Source organism: Penicillium riverlandense, assembly GCF_028828495.1.
Source record: "Penicillium riverlandense strain IBT 135883 chromosome Unknown utg000003l_segment0_segment0, whole genome shotgun sequence".
NCBI classification, from domain to species: Eukaryota; Fungi; Ascomycota; class Eurotiomycetes; order Eurotiales; family Aspergillaceae; genus Penicillium; species Penicillium riverlandense.
In genome coordinates, this window is record NW_026643196.1 from 1886298 (window position 1) to 1901082 (window position 14785).

Here is a 14785-nt window from a genome sequence, read left to right on the forward strand (position 1 = left end):
ATGCACTCCACCAGCTGCGAGGAATTGTGAACAGGAATCAGTGGAATGACCGTGGGTAGATACTGCGCCAGACTGATGCGATATTAGATCCCTGGACAACCTAGTGAAAGAGCGCGTTGCCTACTGTACTTGTAGAGTCAAGTAGTCATCCACAGAATAGTCCGTATCGTCTGGGAATAAGAAGATGATCGCTGCTGTCGGGGCAATGGTTCTAGAGATGAACGTGCCGATCCGAGCGAGTGTTGATTCTCTCATGGATGCGAGGCAAGCTGGTGACACAAGCAGAACGTCGAGTCTGACCGTGGTAGATTGGTGGATTAGGTTGAATCGAAGGTCGAATATATTCTTGGATCTCGCTTAGCCTGATATGTTAGTCGCAAGCCAGGGAAGTCAAGGACATGTAGCATGTACACTCGTGCGTCGACTCCGAGGCCAGTATCGGACCAAGAGTACGCCATACCGGGTGATCCCGAAGACACGATGAATACGTTCCCCTAAATCGAGCGATGGAGGTCATTGTGGAAGGGAGTGGTCGATTGGAAGATGAGAGAGAGGGAGAGAGATAGATTATGTACAGGCCTATCGAGTCACGGGGACAGAGGGGAGTGCTGTATAGACAAAGTAAAAAACAAACAAAAAGGGTATCCAATAGAACAACAAAACGCCATCTATAATGCACTGCTGCTGTGCCAATCACGCACTCTTGGAAGGCACGGAAGGAGATTTCGAGTCGGTAGAGGGTGCCGCTGGAGTCGGTTCGGGCGGCGGGGTTTTCTCGCCCTGCCCAAAGGAGAAGTATGAGGTGATGCGAGAGAACCAGCCCTCCTCAACTGGCGGGTGGTCGATCTCTTCTTCCACATCCCATACCTGCCGAGGGAGGATCCGGTGAGTTGGCTTGGGGAGATCTCCATGTTTGGCCCTGAGCTGAAGGATCTCTTTCTCCAATACCACCAGCGCTCCTCGGGTCGCCTTCTCGGATTCCTCCAGCTCGTTCAACCGATCCTCCACGTCTTCTCTCCGATTGCTCTCCTTCCGGCGCGATCGCCACGACTCAAAGACGATCAACCCACCCGCAACGAGGAAGAGGAATGTCTCGCTGATGAAGTTGGCACCAGACTCGATGGCCTTGGATTCGGACAGGGGTCGGATGTGATATTTGCGCGGTTTCGCTGCTTCCTCAGCCGCAGCCTTGGCTTTTACCTCCGCCTCCTCTTCAGCCTTCGTCTCGGCCTGCGTTTTGACTGTCGGGTGGGTTGCCTTGTGTTTTCGGACCTCTTTTTCGGCGTTTGCCAGCTTTTGTGCGACTGTATCGTCCCGGATCGACCCTAGTCGGAGCCGCATGTCGAATCGATGGAGGGCCTGCGCCATTGAGACGCATAAGCGGCGGAACCGTTCATGCTCGCGAGCTTGTGCTTTGATTTGGGTCTGCCATGAGGATTAGGAGAGCAGCAATGGAAGAGGGAAAAGGCAGGCTTACTGCAATCGGCTTCGAGAACGTGCGAATTGCCAACGAGGATAATTTCAGTGTCAGAGACATGGTTGGGTTGCGACGGGGAAGGCACCACACCCGGCTTGACTCACATGGGACGGTCTTGCTGAGGGAGCCCGACATTAGTCATCCACGCTTGGATTTCTTAACCAGGCGTGGGACCACGTGACCTGGTCTGTTTATCGTCGCCGCATTGGGAAACTTCAAAACAGAGCCGAGTTCCTTCCCTCTTCCTTCTCTCCCCACTTGTCACTCCTCAGTCGAGGCTTTTTGTTATTCGATTTGGGAGCTATTGTACAGTTTGGTTTTCTTTATTAGCGCTTTGTATTCTGGTGAGTCTACCCATACTCCATTCCCCCCCCACTCTTCGGGTTGCCGATGTTTCTCGGAAACTGACAGCTTGATCCCTGCAGGGATACCAATATTGCTGCAACTTGATACCCTTTTGCGCTATTCCTAATATTTGTTCTTTGACGACCTTTACGCTTGATCTTCACCCTGAGACTTGAATCGTGCGCTCCCGCGACAGCTTGCGATTACACTAATTCGACCCTGGCCATAAGATCGCCCAGCCCGCCCAGACCAGAATGGAGGCCCTTTCACCGCGTACCACAAACCAACTGATCAGACCAAAATCAGTAATGGATCGAAAGGGAATCGAAAAACACCCCGCTGCGAGCGCTGCCCAGAAACCTACATCGGCTTCAAAGAACCATGCGGACCCGCCACCATCTATAGTCCCAGAACCGGAGGATGGTGGGGAGAGCTACTCAATAGGTGGCTTTCTAGGGAAAGGCGGCTTCGCGGTTTGCTATGAGGGGACACTGACGCGCAATTCTCGAGTGTTCGCAATGAAGGTGGTCAAGTCCAAAATGCCTCAGAAGAAAATGGAGGAGAAAGTATGCTTTTGTCTCAACTGTCCTCTGAATTTATTCTGATAACCCTGGCAGTTCCGTACCGAGCTCCAAATTCATTCCAAGATGCGACACCCTTATATTGTCCAGTTTTACCGCGCATTCGCTTTTGAGCAAAGTACATACGTGGTGCTGGAGCTATGTCCCAATGGTTCAGTCATGGAAATGGTCCGCAAGAGGCGCTGCTTGAGCTTACCAGAGGTCCGACGGTTTATGATTCAACTTTGCGCCGCGGTCAAATATCTTCACAAACGATTCGTCGCACATCGTGACTTGAAGATGGGCAATCTGTTCCTCGACCACAACATGAACATCAAAGTTGGAGACTTTGGGCTTGCGGCCATGATCCTGTCAGACAAGGACGCCAAGCGACGAAACACCTTGTGTGGAACTCCGAACTACATTGCGCCCGAAGTCCTTGACAAGAGCAAGGGCGGACATACTCAGAAAGTCGATATTTGGTCGTTAGGTGTGATATGGTACGGAAGCTTATCTATTCACCGTATACTGTTTACTGACTTCCTTCCAGTTTTGCCATGCTTACTGGATACCCGCCTTTTCAATCTAAGACCCAGGAAGAGATCTACAAGAAAGTCCGCAGCTTGGCTTATGTTTGGCCCAAAGAATCCGACCACAACAACTATATCCCCGACGAAGCGAAAGATTTGGTCGCCGCTTGCCTGAATCTTGTCGACGAGCAACGGCCAGATCCAGATGATATTGTCGAGCACCCATTCTTCAACATGTACGACGGTTGCATTCCTCGCCAGTTGGACCCTGCATGCCGCACCAGCAAACCCGTTTGGCTCAAGGACCAATCACCCCGAGGCGATTCCATGCTCAGTGGTTACGGCCTGGACTCCGACGAAAAGCTTCGGGCCTATGTCTATCAGGTCGACGATCCTAGCCAGCGGTATCATTCTTGCAAAGCAGCATTCTACACTCTCGCCGGAGTAGGACGCAAGCCAGATGGAACACCGCGAAAGTCCGTGGGCAGGAACTGCTCGAAATCCGCATTCTCTGAATGTGACGCTGAAGACTCCAAAGGACTACGCCCCGTGGTTCCTTTACCAAACAACTTTGTTTACCGTTGGCCACATGATGTTGAGGGAGATTGGTGCTTGATTGAGACGTCTCGCAAGGTCTTGCGCAGCGAGGACTCTTTGGCCGACAGCAGCACCCTCTCACGACATAATACCTCCATCCGAGCCAACACCGCCGTGACCTGCCGTACCAATGCGGCCCTTGTTGCTGCTCAACAGCGGAGGATGGAGCCGCAGAGCCATGCTGCAGCACTGCGCCAACAGGCTACTACTGGAAGAACACCTACTAAGAAGACTTTTGGTATCAGCGATCCTTCGGGTTCATTTGGTGGAACTTATTCTGGCCCCAAAGAAGCCAAACCTGAAGTGGTTACTCGTGAGGAGGCACCGTCTGGCGGATTTGCGGAGCGTCCCATTCGTACGCGCAGGATGGTCTCTGCGTCAAATGTACCCTCACAGCGAGATAAGGAGAAAAATGTACCTCAGCACCTCGCCAAGTCTACAAGTGTCCCGAACTCGTTGACAGTTGGCAAAACTCGTTCACAATCCCGAAGATTGGAAGCTGCTAGTCAGGCTTCACAACAACTTTCCATTTCAACACGAGAGCGACAGCCGGTGGAAGAAAAGAAGCCGCTCGCGCGACAGACAACCCTACGATCAACATCTAGAACGGACACGAAAGCTATCGAACCGAGACTTGAGCACCGGAAGTCTCCTAGTGATGGTGGCTCCTCTTCAAGCTACCACTCTAAATCTGCTTCTCAGTCCAACGGGATCAACCGGTCCAACAGCAAAACAACCTCATCGGGCAGCAAAGCCCGCTCCAGCCTGGGTCTCAGCCCTCTCTTTCACGCCGAGGATATCTGCGACCTGCTTCCGGGTACTTCGTTGACAGACGTAAACATGGACCTTCGTCTGATGCTATCCAATCTGGTCAACCATGCACCAGGTCGGCGACGCGCTGGGTCCAGAAAGCAGCCCCATACATATGTCATCAAGTGGGTGGATTACACCAACCGCTATGGCATTGGATACGTCCTGGACGATGGCAGTGTTGGGTGTGTCTTCAAAGGCGAGAACGGCCAACCGGCAACTAGCGTCGTTGTGCGAGATGGCGAGAGACACATTCGCCGCAAAGCTCGCAGCGAAAGCAAAGAGGAGGAGCCTCTACCCTACTCTGAATCAGATCAACTCATTCCTCGAGACGGCGCACCGGTCGAGTTCTACGAGAACAAGGACGATGACCTGCTAGGATGTCGTGGGATTCGACGGGCCATGATCTCTCCAGCTGTCTTTGATGTGAAGAACCCGAAAGCAATGAAGCGCAGCAACTCGGGCGTTGAGGCGGCCAAGTGTGACGCGGAGAAAACGAAGCGCGTCAAACTGGTTGACCAATTCGGCAAATACATGATCGGGTCGCTTGGCCGCCATGGCGACGAGGGAATCGCACTCGCTGACCTGCCGAGCTACAACAGTGGTCACTTCATCAAATTCTACCAGCGACTGGGCAATGTCGGGATCTGGGGGTTCGGTGATGGCGCCTTCCAGGTAAGGCTATACCTGAATTTCTGTTTTGAAGTTCATCGCACTGACATTTTCTAGTTCAACTTCCCTGATCATACCAAACTCGTCATATCTCCTGGTCGCACTCGCAGCTCATCGCCATGGATAGACTTCTACCACCTGGCTCCGTCTGCTGCTCGGTACTTCGCGGCCAAAGGCAAGATGCACCCCTCAGGCTTCGACACCCGCGCTGTTGCTTCTGACGAGGCGGCGACATTCATCAGCATCTCACAGGGAGAAACCGTCAACGCAATCGATGATAGGATCCGAGAAATCCTTGACGCCAACTCGTTCACGCAGAAGATCAGCTTCATCAAAGATGTGTTGAAAGTGTGGATCAAGTACGGGCGTCTTGGAGGCCGTCCATCATCCAAAGGCTCTTCTGCCTCCGAGCCCTCCGAGATGTTCTGGCAAGGCAATCAAGAACGCCCCCAGCCGGGAGGCCATGGAACTAAGTTTGTATGGGTGACCGTTGGGGCTCCGGATGGCGATGGGGAGTATCGCTCCATTGTCATCAAAGACAATGACGAGAAACGTGCGGAGATGGATCACGAGAAGGAGATGGAGCTGCTGAAGGAGCGGTTTCGAGCTATGCCTATCGACCGCGATGCCTGATTTACAGGGAGGTTTCTAATTTAACATGTACCTACCGGTGTCACCTCATGATGCTACGACCTGGGCGTTTGGAAGGAATTGACAGTTTTGACCTATTATTTGGGTCTTTTGGTGTTTCTTATACTTAGTTTACTTGATTCATTGATGGTTCCCCCCACTCCTTTCCGTCCACCCCACGGATAACTATCTGCCCCTCCATACCACCACCTCACGTGGGGGATGCCCCCCCACATCACTTGTAGCGGACGGTAGCCGACCAGCCGTGTCAGCGTGACATCCATCCTGTTGATCCACTCGGACGTGATAGACGACCGTGACTCAAAGGCCTTAGGGATATAGGCAGCCCCCGAGTCCACGTTATCCTCGTGAACACCACCATCAGGATGCAGAACCCATCTTGTCTACTATATGGCCCAGGTGATGCCAGGTTCGAAGACCGCCCAGTTCCTACGATCGAAGGCCCGCACGATGTTATTATCCGAATTGCTTACGTCGGAGTCTGTGGAAGCGATGTAAGTGTTCTCTCCAGCCATCCAGATGCTCATCACCATCTAACTCTACCCAAAAGGTCCATTTCTGGACGGATGGCGGCATCAAGTACCACGTCTCCCAGGACCGCCCTCTAGTAATGGGCCATGAAGCCTCAGGGATCGTACATGCCGTCGGACCAGCGGTCACCAATCTGGAACCGGGCGATAAAATCGCCATTGAGCCGGGGTATGCCTGTCGCCTTTGTAGTATCTGCAAAGCAGGACGCTACAACCTGTGTCCAAAGATGAAGTTCGCGGCGAATCCGCCGTACACACACGGCACGCTATCAAAGTACTATAGGATGCCAGCGGATTGTTGCTTCAAGATTCCCACGGGAACGGATCGGCCGTTAGGCCTTGATGAGGCTGTGCTGATGGAGCCATTGGCTGTTGCGATGCACAGTGTGCGCCAAGTAGGCATCCAGCCCGGCGACAAGGTTCTGGTTCTTGGCTCAGGCACAGTAGGACTGTTATGCGCGGCAGTGGCGCGCGAGTTCGGGGCTGGCTCGATCGTCATCGTGGACTTGAATCGTGACAAATTGAACTTCGCACAGAAGTTTATCCCGAATGAGCGCATGGCTTTCTCGACCTATATTCCGACCAAGGATCTCTCACCAGAACAGAACGCAAACAAGTTGCGCGACTTGCAAAGCAGCATAGTCCTGTCTGATGCAGATGTTCCAGGGTTCGATGTTGCCATTGAGGCCACGGGAGCAGAATCTTGTATTCAGACGGCTATCCATGCGCTAAGAGTGGGAGGCAGTTACATTCAGACGGGGTTGGGGAAGAGAGTTGTCAATTTTCCTATTTCCTTGGTTGGGGAGCATGAAATCACTGTTAAGGGCTGCTTCCGATATGGACCGGGTGACTTCAAGATGGCATTGGATATGGTTTCGACCAAAAGGATTGATTTGAAGCCGCTAATCACCAAGGTCGTACCCTTTGAGAGTGTTGTTGATGCTTGGGAAACTACGAAGAGAGGTGAGGGGATCAAGACCTTGATCCGCGGAGCGGGATTTGATGAAGAGAATAATTGAGTGGCTCATATTACATAGAAAAGAGACGTGCACGTGTGGAATGAGCTACCAAAATGAGAAAACCTCGTAAGTCATAACTGTACATTCTAAACACTCATCAAGCATTAGTAGTTAATGAGGGCTACCTCTATCAATAAGCCCAAGGGGTTGTTTTTTTGAAGACGGTTTCTGCCCTGGCCTCCGCATCCTTCTCCACATCCTTCTCTGTGGGTACGTTGTCCTGCCGAAGTCCCTGGGTAGTTTCCAAAGCACGATCGAGATCGTAGTGCTCCGTCATCAAGCTAAACAACAAGGCCACACCCGAAATTCCACAACAGACAATCCACACAGTGCGCAAGCTATCCGTATATGCGTCTTTCAGATCCGCCTTTGTCGCACCGTCCGCCATGGTCTTGATGACCTGAACTAATCCCGCAGCATCTCTGCTATAGGCATCAGCCATGGGCGCCAGCGCCGTGTACCTCATGAGATTACTCCGCATGCGGTTCTGGAAGACAACGCCGCCAACAGCGACGCCGATAGCCTGGCCCAAGGCGCGGAAGAAACTGAACATGGCCACAGCAATAGACAAGTTCTCTGGCGTGGATGATGCCTGCACGGCATAGCCCAGGGATGGGAACAGGATTCCCAGTCCCAGTCCGGGCACAATGTTCAACAAGATCCAGCCTGGAACGCTGGTGCTTGTCTTGATGAGAACCATCAACCCTAAGCCGGCGGTAGACACAACCCATCCGAGCCAGATGGCCCACCGGTAGTGGCCTGTGACCGTGATCAGGATACCGATCACCATCCCGCTGGGGGCAACGGTGAATGTTTCGGGGAAGAGAGCCACGCCCGACAAAATAGGACTGTATTCCTTCACGGCCTCATAGTATAGAGGCATGTAGTACAGCGCGCACCAGAGAATAAGCCCTTGTAATACACTGCCAATGAATGAGGCTGTGGCTGTGCGGTTCTGGAATATCACAGGCGGGATGATAGGATCGGAGGCGAAGCGGTATTCGTAGAACGCGAAGACAAGGAGCCCCGCTGTGCCCACACTCAGTGGCACCAGCGTACGCCATGAATCCCAGGCATACGAAATGCCTCCCCAGGTAAGAGGAATCAGGAAGGATGACAAGCTGCCCACGAAGAGGACGGTACCGGTGTAGTCGATGCGGCGAAGCTTCTCTGCAAGCGAGCTAGGGATAATATTGAGGTTCAGGAACAGAAGGACAAAGACAACCCCGACTGCAATGAACGGGAAGTTGATGTAGAAAATCCATCTCTATTGAGACCGGTTAGATTCTGGTGACACGACAAGTATGGTATACGTACCCAGGACACATTCTCTGCGAATCCTCCACCAAGGATGGGCCCGGAGACCGATCCAATGCTCCACATTGCACTCATGATGCCGAAATATTGCCCACGATACCGTAGCGGAACCAGATCTGTCATGACTATTTCACTCAAAGCAATGATTCCTCCACCCCCAATACCCTGAACGGACCGGCCTACCAGCATGTACGTAAAATTTTCTGCGATGGCACATACAATAGCACCGACACAGAAGAACAGTATTGCTGTTAGAACCATAGGTCGGCGTCCGAAGACGTTGGAGAAGGAGGCGAAGCTCGGTTGGAATACTGTCTTGGTGTCAATAGAATGAAAGCACCAATGTATAGAGGGGGATTTACCGGTCGAGCATAGTAAGAACGAAGTACCGCTCCAGAATGCCTCGATGGCAGTTCCATTCAGGTCTGTGGCAATGGTCTGAATGGCATTAGCTGGTTATCAAGCCTCAGATGTCGCAAGGGATGTCCTTACTGGAAGAGCGACCGATATCGACGTCCCATCAAGAGCAGCCATCAACGTGAGGACAGACAAGGTGAAGAAAACCAGGGCACCTTTTCGCCCCAGAGCAAATTTCTCGTCAGCCTTCTTCTCATCTTGCATGGATGTTGCATTTCGGGAGTCTTTCTCGGACCCATAGCTAGAAGGATCTGTAACGGGCATGGTGTAGTTTAGGGTTGCTACAAGGAAAAACAAAACAGGGGATTAGGAAGATATTTAATGAAAGGCTTTACTGGAGGATTTGATTGTAACCATTTCAGTTACCTAGAAACGTATACCCACACAGCAGCTCCACGCGGCAAGGCGTCCATCACGAACACACAGAGTTTTGAACAGGCCGAAATACTCCGCCATCTTGGACCCAGAACCCTGGAATATGCCACTAAAGGAGCTCATTTATGGTGTCAGAATAACTGATTGTAGTTGTGAAACGGGCTCAGCCGCCCAATTGGGACATGCGAATGCCAAGAGTCGGCGCAACTCCATGCCGAATGCCCTATCAATCGGCGTTCGGGCCAACTTCTTGTATTTCGGGAAGCCACAGGTGGGATTCTTGATCGCACCGGCCCGATTGAATACGAGGGAGCCTGATCACCCTGGGATGGCACTTGGTGACTCTATGCACTCGTGTTAACGGAGGATTAATCGACCAGGTGGAGAGGCTCGGCTTCCAAACTTCGTGTTGAGAACGCCACTAATATTTGGGAGAAAAACAGTCTCTAGATAATTTCCAGTGTTTACGCCATGTTGGTTTCGTGGCTGTGCTTGAGTCATTTGTGTGACCCAGTCCCCTGATGTTTAAGACTTTGCATCTGACATCGGCGCAAATTCGGATACCAACTATCAAGAAACCTACGGAGCTCGCTTTAATTTCTTCATCTGGAGTATAAGATCCAGGGCATGTCCAGAGCTTTCTCACCGCACTTTCCAAGATCTGCGAAGACGATGCCTGTCCCAGAACTGTATAACAGCACGCTGTACACTCGTACTGGCCTTTTCCTCGAATTTTCCACCTTGTCTACTTTTGCAGCCGTTGCCACTCACTCCGAAGGATCTCCGGCAGTTCTTCCACCAGACTAGGTCTGTACGGCTTCCATCCCAGAACTTTTCGTGCTCGCTGAGAACGGCCGCGGGAATTCATACCCCAACTGAGTGACTCAAAACCGGCATATTGCTTTGCGCTCTCCAGGTCGATGGGTTCCGCTTTGGCCTCGGGCAAGTATCCCAGTTTAGCAGCTACCTCTGCAGTAGTCTGGGCCAGTTCCCCCCAGCAATGCTCCCCATTTTCGGTCAAATAGTAAGTCTTAGCACCCCACAGCCCGCTGTCAGTCCGGCCGGCAATTGCAGCGTCCACGAGAAGAGCATAGACGTCGCTCAGATCATGTACATGGACGTTGTTCCAAATGGACTTGCCTGCGCCGATGATCGGGCCCTTTTTCAGGCGCAGTGTCACATTGGCCAGTTCGTAGACTTGTCGGCCACGCTGGGAAACAGGACCACGTCCTCTACCTGTTTTGATTTTTAGCACATGTTTTCTTCTTTGCGGATAATGCAAGTGACGAACCGTAGATTGTTGGAGGGCAGACCAAGGCTACCTTGAGCACGTCTGCATGTTTCGCTGCCGCGTCCAGGACGAGCTGGTCCACATTCCGATGGAATGCGTGGTCTGGGAGATTGAGAAGCTCTTCCACTCCATCCCAGTCGTCGTAAACTTTGTCACTGGGGTTCCCATACTGCCCCGAGTCGGAATCTTCAAATGTGAGGATGCCAGTGCCACCGGTATGCAGCCAATAGCCTGGCTTTTCTTTCGTGTGTCCGGCAACTAGCCCAGCAGCAATGGCCTTGGCGGATCCCACATGGTCTGAAGCGTCGGCATTGTCTGTCGTCCGTTTGGTTAGTCGCCAGCACTGTGTGGAATTCCAAACAATACTCACGCAACACAATATCGGCTGAAGCACTTTCGCGCTCCAGCAGTGCAGAATCATCAAGGTCACCGTGGACGACCCGAATAGATGGATACTGGGCCTTGACTTGATCTCCCTTCTCAGCACTGCGGACAAGAACTGAGTAGGAGAACTCAGGGTGTTTAGCAGTCAACGTGGCTAGGATGTCGCCACCAATGTAGCCGGTCACACCAGTGCTGTGCGCTGTAAGCTCTGCACACCGAGAGACAGGTTTCGTGAAGTTCCTGAAGAGTGTATTACTCACATAAACACTTTAGTCATTTTGGTTGCTGCACCTTGCTTGGTCGTATAGTTGAGCGTTGACGTCACCGGGCGGAGATCAAGGTTGGAATCATCAACTTGAAAGCAATCCTCAAGCGAGATGGGTTACTTGTTCGGAATACAGATTGTTGAAGGAGATGTCATGGCACATATCCCCATCGTTATTAACCCCGCTGTGGAACCATTTGTAAGCAGCCTGTGGATGATCCATAGTGATGAAGCTTTGAGGATGTATGTCCTCATACTTTGAATCTCGATTGCATCATTCCCTCAAGCGGAGACTAAGCTTTGTGTCAAAATACCAGCAAATCGGCTTTTTGTCTTTGGGAACCGGCTCTGCCCTCCAATCCTCCCTGTGATCGACACTAGGTCAAGGAATTAACCTGTCTATAAACTCCCAGCCAAAACACAACTACATCCATGGATAGATTATTACCAGGAAAGGATATCCATGCGACAATGCAAGTCAAACTGCCAAGAACCGACAGCAACACAATCCCATACTCGATCTATCCCAATTCAGCAATCTCGTCCGACCCGGACTACCGAGACTCGGACTCGGCGTCGTAGCTCTTTGCTCCCATCGAAAGTTGTGACCCTCTTTGTTCCGAAGAACTTTCCAACTGGGCAATGATAGACTATATGAATCTGCTCATCAAGTCCTGTTAGCTGGTCGTCTGACTGACGACAGTATTGCCCTTATAGTCCAAACTTTTCTATATTTCCTCAAACAGCATTAACTGAGAATGGCAAAAGCTTTTGGATTTCCCACGAAAGTTTTGGGTTCTCTAAATCGCCCTTGATTCTTATTCTGGTATAAGTCGATTTTTGAATTTATCTTTGCTTCCGGTGCAAAACGTATTAATCCTTTTTGGCAGGCCGCACCATACTGACTTGCTCATATCCAGGAAATGGATTAAATGAATCCACACTCCGAAACCCATACTTCTCGTACAGGGGTTTCCCTTGCGGCGAGGCAGAAAGAAATACCTCCACCCGACTCTCATCGGCGCGTGAGATGCCCCATTCTAACAACTTAGTTGCCAAGCCCTTGCCTTGGTATGCGGGATGAACACCCAGCAGATCCAGATCTACTCCAATGTCAGTATTCAAGAAGAGGAAAGGAAATTACAAAGACAGACAGTAGTGAGGACGTTCGCCCATCCACTTTTGGTGCTGCTCATCCATCGCTCCGAGAAACCGCCCGCATAGCTCCGCGTCGCACCCCTCGGGAAAATCCATGTTGTCTTCCTCAGCGTCTTCATGCGCGCGCGAATCATGATCTGCAGGCACGGGACGTTTCCACTTTGCGAACGCCACGATCGCGGCTGGATCGGAGGCTTTGACAAACTTGATAAAGGTCTCGTATCCTTGGCCTGCGACTGACTGCGCCATGCCCGCGCCAAAGAACTCGGCGGTTAGCCAGTTTCGTATCTCCGGCGTGTGAGGGAACATGGTCCGGTTGAATTCATCGTCGAAGGCAGCTATGAACACGTCGGCAAACTGGGCTGCATCTTTTGCTTCAGCGGGAAGAATTTCAAAAGCCATCTTCTATTTCCGGTGCTTTCCGAGTGGAACAGAATGCTTCCTGTGAGAAAACTGAAGACCGGAGAGCGTGGCACGTGACGCTGCCCAAAATAGAGGCAATAATATGCTACGTGATGAATAGTGGTAAATTTTTTTTTTTTTTTTGGTATGAATATATTCAATACGATAATTCGCCAACTTTCCAGCTACAGATTTAGACATTAAACAAGAATACTATAGACGTGATACAGACTGCGGACTCCCCATATATGCACCGGTTGGTTCACTCACTCGATATATAAAATGCAGTACCCAATCCCAAAATGAGAAACCTCAGTATGTACCAAATTGGTCACTGTGCTTCGTGCGATCTCACAGTTGGTCGCTCCGCATGAGGAGACGAGCACAGTTATGGATAGAGAATGGGGAGACGATTTAAAGTAAACCGGTTCACAATTCACGGTTCACGATGAATCCTCCATTCTAGAAGAGTTCGACCACGTCGACTTCTTTCCTCAGCTTTGTGCTTTTCCAACTCCCAGCGCCGGTTCAGGAACAGCGAGCGGGCTCAACTGGCCTTCCTGGTGCTGTGGGTTCACCATATCTGATCGTCTAGGCGTGCCGGATGCTCTCCCACCATGAGTCAGTACAAGCGAACGGCGGATGCGTGGGTCTTCGGGTTGTTGCTGCTTGCTCTGGCTGCTTTTGGAGGTCTCCATTTCATCCTTGATGCTTTGGTACATGCTTTCAACAATGAATATCTCTTCTTGGACATCGAGGTCGCAGCCTTCCAGACAAAATTCACGTTCACGCTGCTCGATGTATTCTCGAATGTTCTTCCACCGATTCTGGTACTGCTTCAGACGGTCCGGTAGTCCGGAGCCTCGGAGGTAGGTCAGGATCCCCGCCATGATCGTGTTGATGGCGCCGAACGCGGTAACTGCGCTGTGCGGCCCGCGTGCAGCACCGAGAGCAGTAACCGCTGCGGCCACGACAATTTGAATCCCAAGGCATGTGTTGATCATCCAGCTGAACATGCGATATCCACGCCCAGCGTTGGTTTCATTCGTCACAACACGCGTGTAAATACCGACATTGTCTGCTGGGCGGGGAAGGTGCCCTCCTTGCGTGAGAGCAGGCACACTGTCGATGCCCGTCAGGGAGCGGAAAACAAGGAGCTTGTCGTTAGGTGGGATGAGAGCATCACTGCTGGTTGTTTGAGGAGCGAAGGATTTCGGACGTGATTGGTTTGTATGGTTCCCATTTTGATCTGTGGCTGCGTGTTGAGATACGGGTGGATAGCCTTTCTCTTCACGGTCGAGTGCTGCCTCGATAACGCGACGCAAAAGGCTGCGGTCTGCTGATCTGTTCGACATGGTTATGTGTGTGAACTGCCTTGGCTCAGTCAGAGTGTGAATGACGGCGAACAGATGCACAATAATAAAGGCCCGAGAGGAAGATCCTTCATATTTGTAGCAGCCAGGCCAAAGATTGGAAACCGGATTTTTGGAAATCTTTACTTGCGTAACGCCCCACGATTGCAGATTACATTCTGCTTTAGTGCAGATTCAGGTTCGTCCGAAGCTCCAACGCAAAGCTACTGCTGGTTCAGGGATTCTCAAGGGCTGATATGCGCTATTGACTTCCTAGAGCGGCAAGCCGGGTGGGTGGAAAGCTGCAGGGTTTGGAAGACGGACGGGCACTAGGAAGACGATCTGGACCATAGCCGTGCCAACGAGCTTGGGGTTTGGATGTCGAGGGTGAACAGTTCAGGGAGAGCCACGTGCCAAGAAACCTTCTCATTCCGAAAGTTGTGACTCGAATGGAGATCTGCACGGAGAGTTCACGAGAAACAGTCAAGAACGGTGGGGCCAGACGCAGGCATTGGAGGAATCAGATGCCTGGACCGCGATGGCGGTCCAAAAAGGCGTGCCGATCGAACGCGCTCCGTGCTCTGTGTGTGTGCAAAATCCTCCGATGTTAGCGTTGCAGATGGAGTCGCTTGC

At 51.7% G+C, this 14785-nt stretch overlaps 7 protein-coding genes across 7 annotated transcripts; 2 read left to right on the top strand and 5 right to left on the bottom strand.

The window, feature by feature from the left end:
* Window positions 1-693: 693 nt before the first annotated feature.
* Window positions 694-1537, bottom strand: N7474_004412 (OPA3 family protein; the record flags this gene model as incomplete). Its single annotated transcript, XM_057195827.1, has 2 exons — window positions 694-1425; window positions 1478-1537. The coding sequence occupies 2 exons, from the start codon at window positions 1535-1537 to the stop codon at window positions 694-696; spliced, it is 792 nt and encodes a 263-aa protein (XP_057053223.1).
* Window positions 1538-2076: 539 nt separating this feature from the next.
* On the top strand, window positions 2077-5624 carry N7474_004413 (CDC5/polo family serine/threonine-protein kinase; the record flags this gene model as incomplete). Its single annotated transcript, XM_057195828.1, has 4 exons — window positions 2077-2388; window positions 2440-2882; window positions 2933-4994; window positions 5049-5624. The coding sequence occupies 4 exons, from the start codon at window positions 2077-2079 to the stop codon at window positions 5622-5624; spliced, it is 3393 nt and encodes a 1130-aa protein (XP_057053224.1).
* Window positions 5625-6007: 383 nt separating this feature from the next.
* N7474_004414 (NAD(P)-dependent alcohol dehydrogenase) lies at window positions 6008-7191 on the top strand (the record flags this gene model as incomplete). The annotated part of the gene is made up of 2 exons (XM_057195829.1): window positions 6008-6136; window positions 6193-7191. 2 exons carry the CDS (start codon window positions 6008-6010, stop codon window positions 7189-7191), a joined length of 1128 nt encoding a protein of 375 aa, XP_057053225.1.
* A 130-nt stretch (window positions 7192-7321) lies between these two features.
* N7474_004415 (uncharacterized protein) lies at window positions 7322-9189 on the bottom strand (the record flags this gene model as incomplete). Its single annotated transcript, XM_057195830.1, has 4 exons — window positions 7322-8458; window positions 8509-8819; window positions 8871-8946; window positions 9001-9189. 4 exons carry the CDS (start codon window positions 9187-9189, stop codon window positions 7322-7324), a joined length of 1713 nt encoding a protein of 570 aa, XP_057053226.1.
* Window positions 9190-10045: 856 nt separating this feature from the next.
* Window positions 10046-11252, bottom strand: N7474_004416 (uncharacterized protein; the record flags this gene model as incomplete). The annotated part of the gene is made up of 4 exons (XM_057195831.1): window positions 10046-10536; window positions 10592-10906; window positions 10962-11167; window positions 11236-11252. 4 exons carry the CDS (start codon window positions 11250-11252, stop codon window positions 10046-10048), a joined length of 1029 nt encoding a protein of 342 aa, XP_057053227.1.
* Window positions 11253-12113: 861 nt separating this feature from the next.
* Window positions 12114-12800, bottom strand: N7474_004417 (GNAT family N-acetyltransferase; the record flags this gene model as incomplete). Its single annotated transcript, XM_057195832.1, has 2 exons — window positions 12114-12343; window positions 12395-12800. 2 exons carry the CDS (start codon window positions 12798-12800, stop codon window positions 12114-12116), a joined length of 636 nt encoding a protein of 211 aa, XP_057053228.1.
* Window positions 12801-13294: 494 nt separating this feature from the next.
* N7474_004418 (uncharacterized protein) lies at window positions 13295-14155 on the bottom strand (the record flags this gene model as incomplete). Its single annotated transcript, XM_057195833.1, has 1 exon — window positions 13295-14155. One exon carries the CDS (start codon window positions 14153-14155, stop codon window positions 13295-13297), a length of 861 nt encoding a protein of 286 aa, XP_057053229.1.
* Between the last annotated feature and the right edge of the window lie 630 nt (window positions 14156-14785).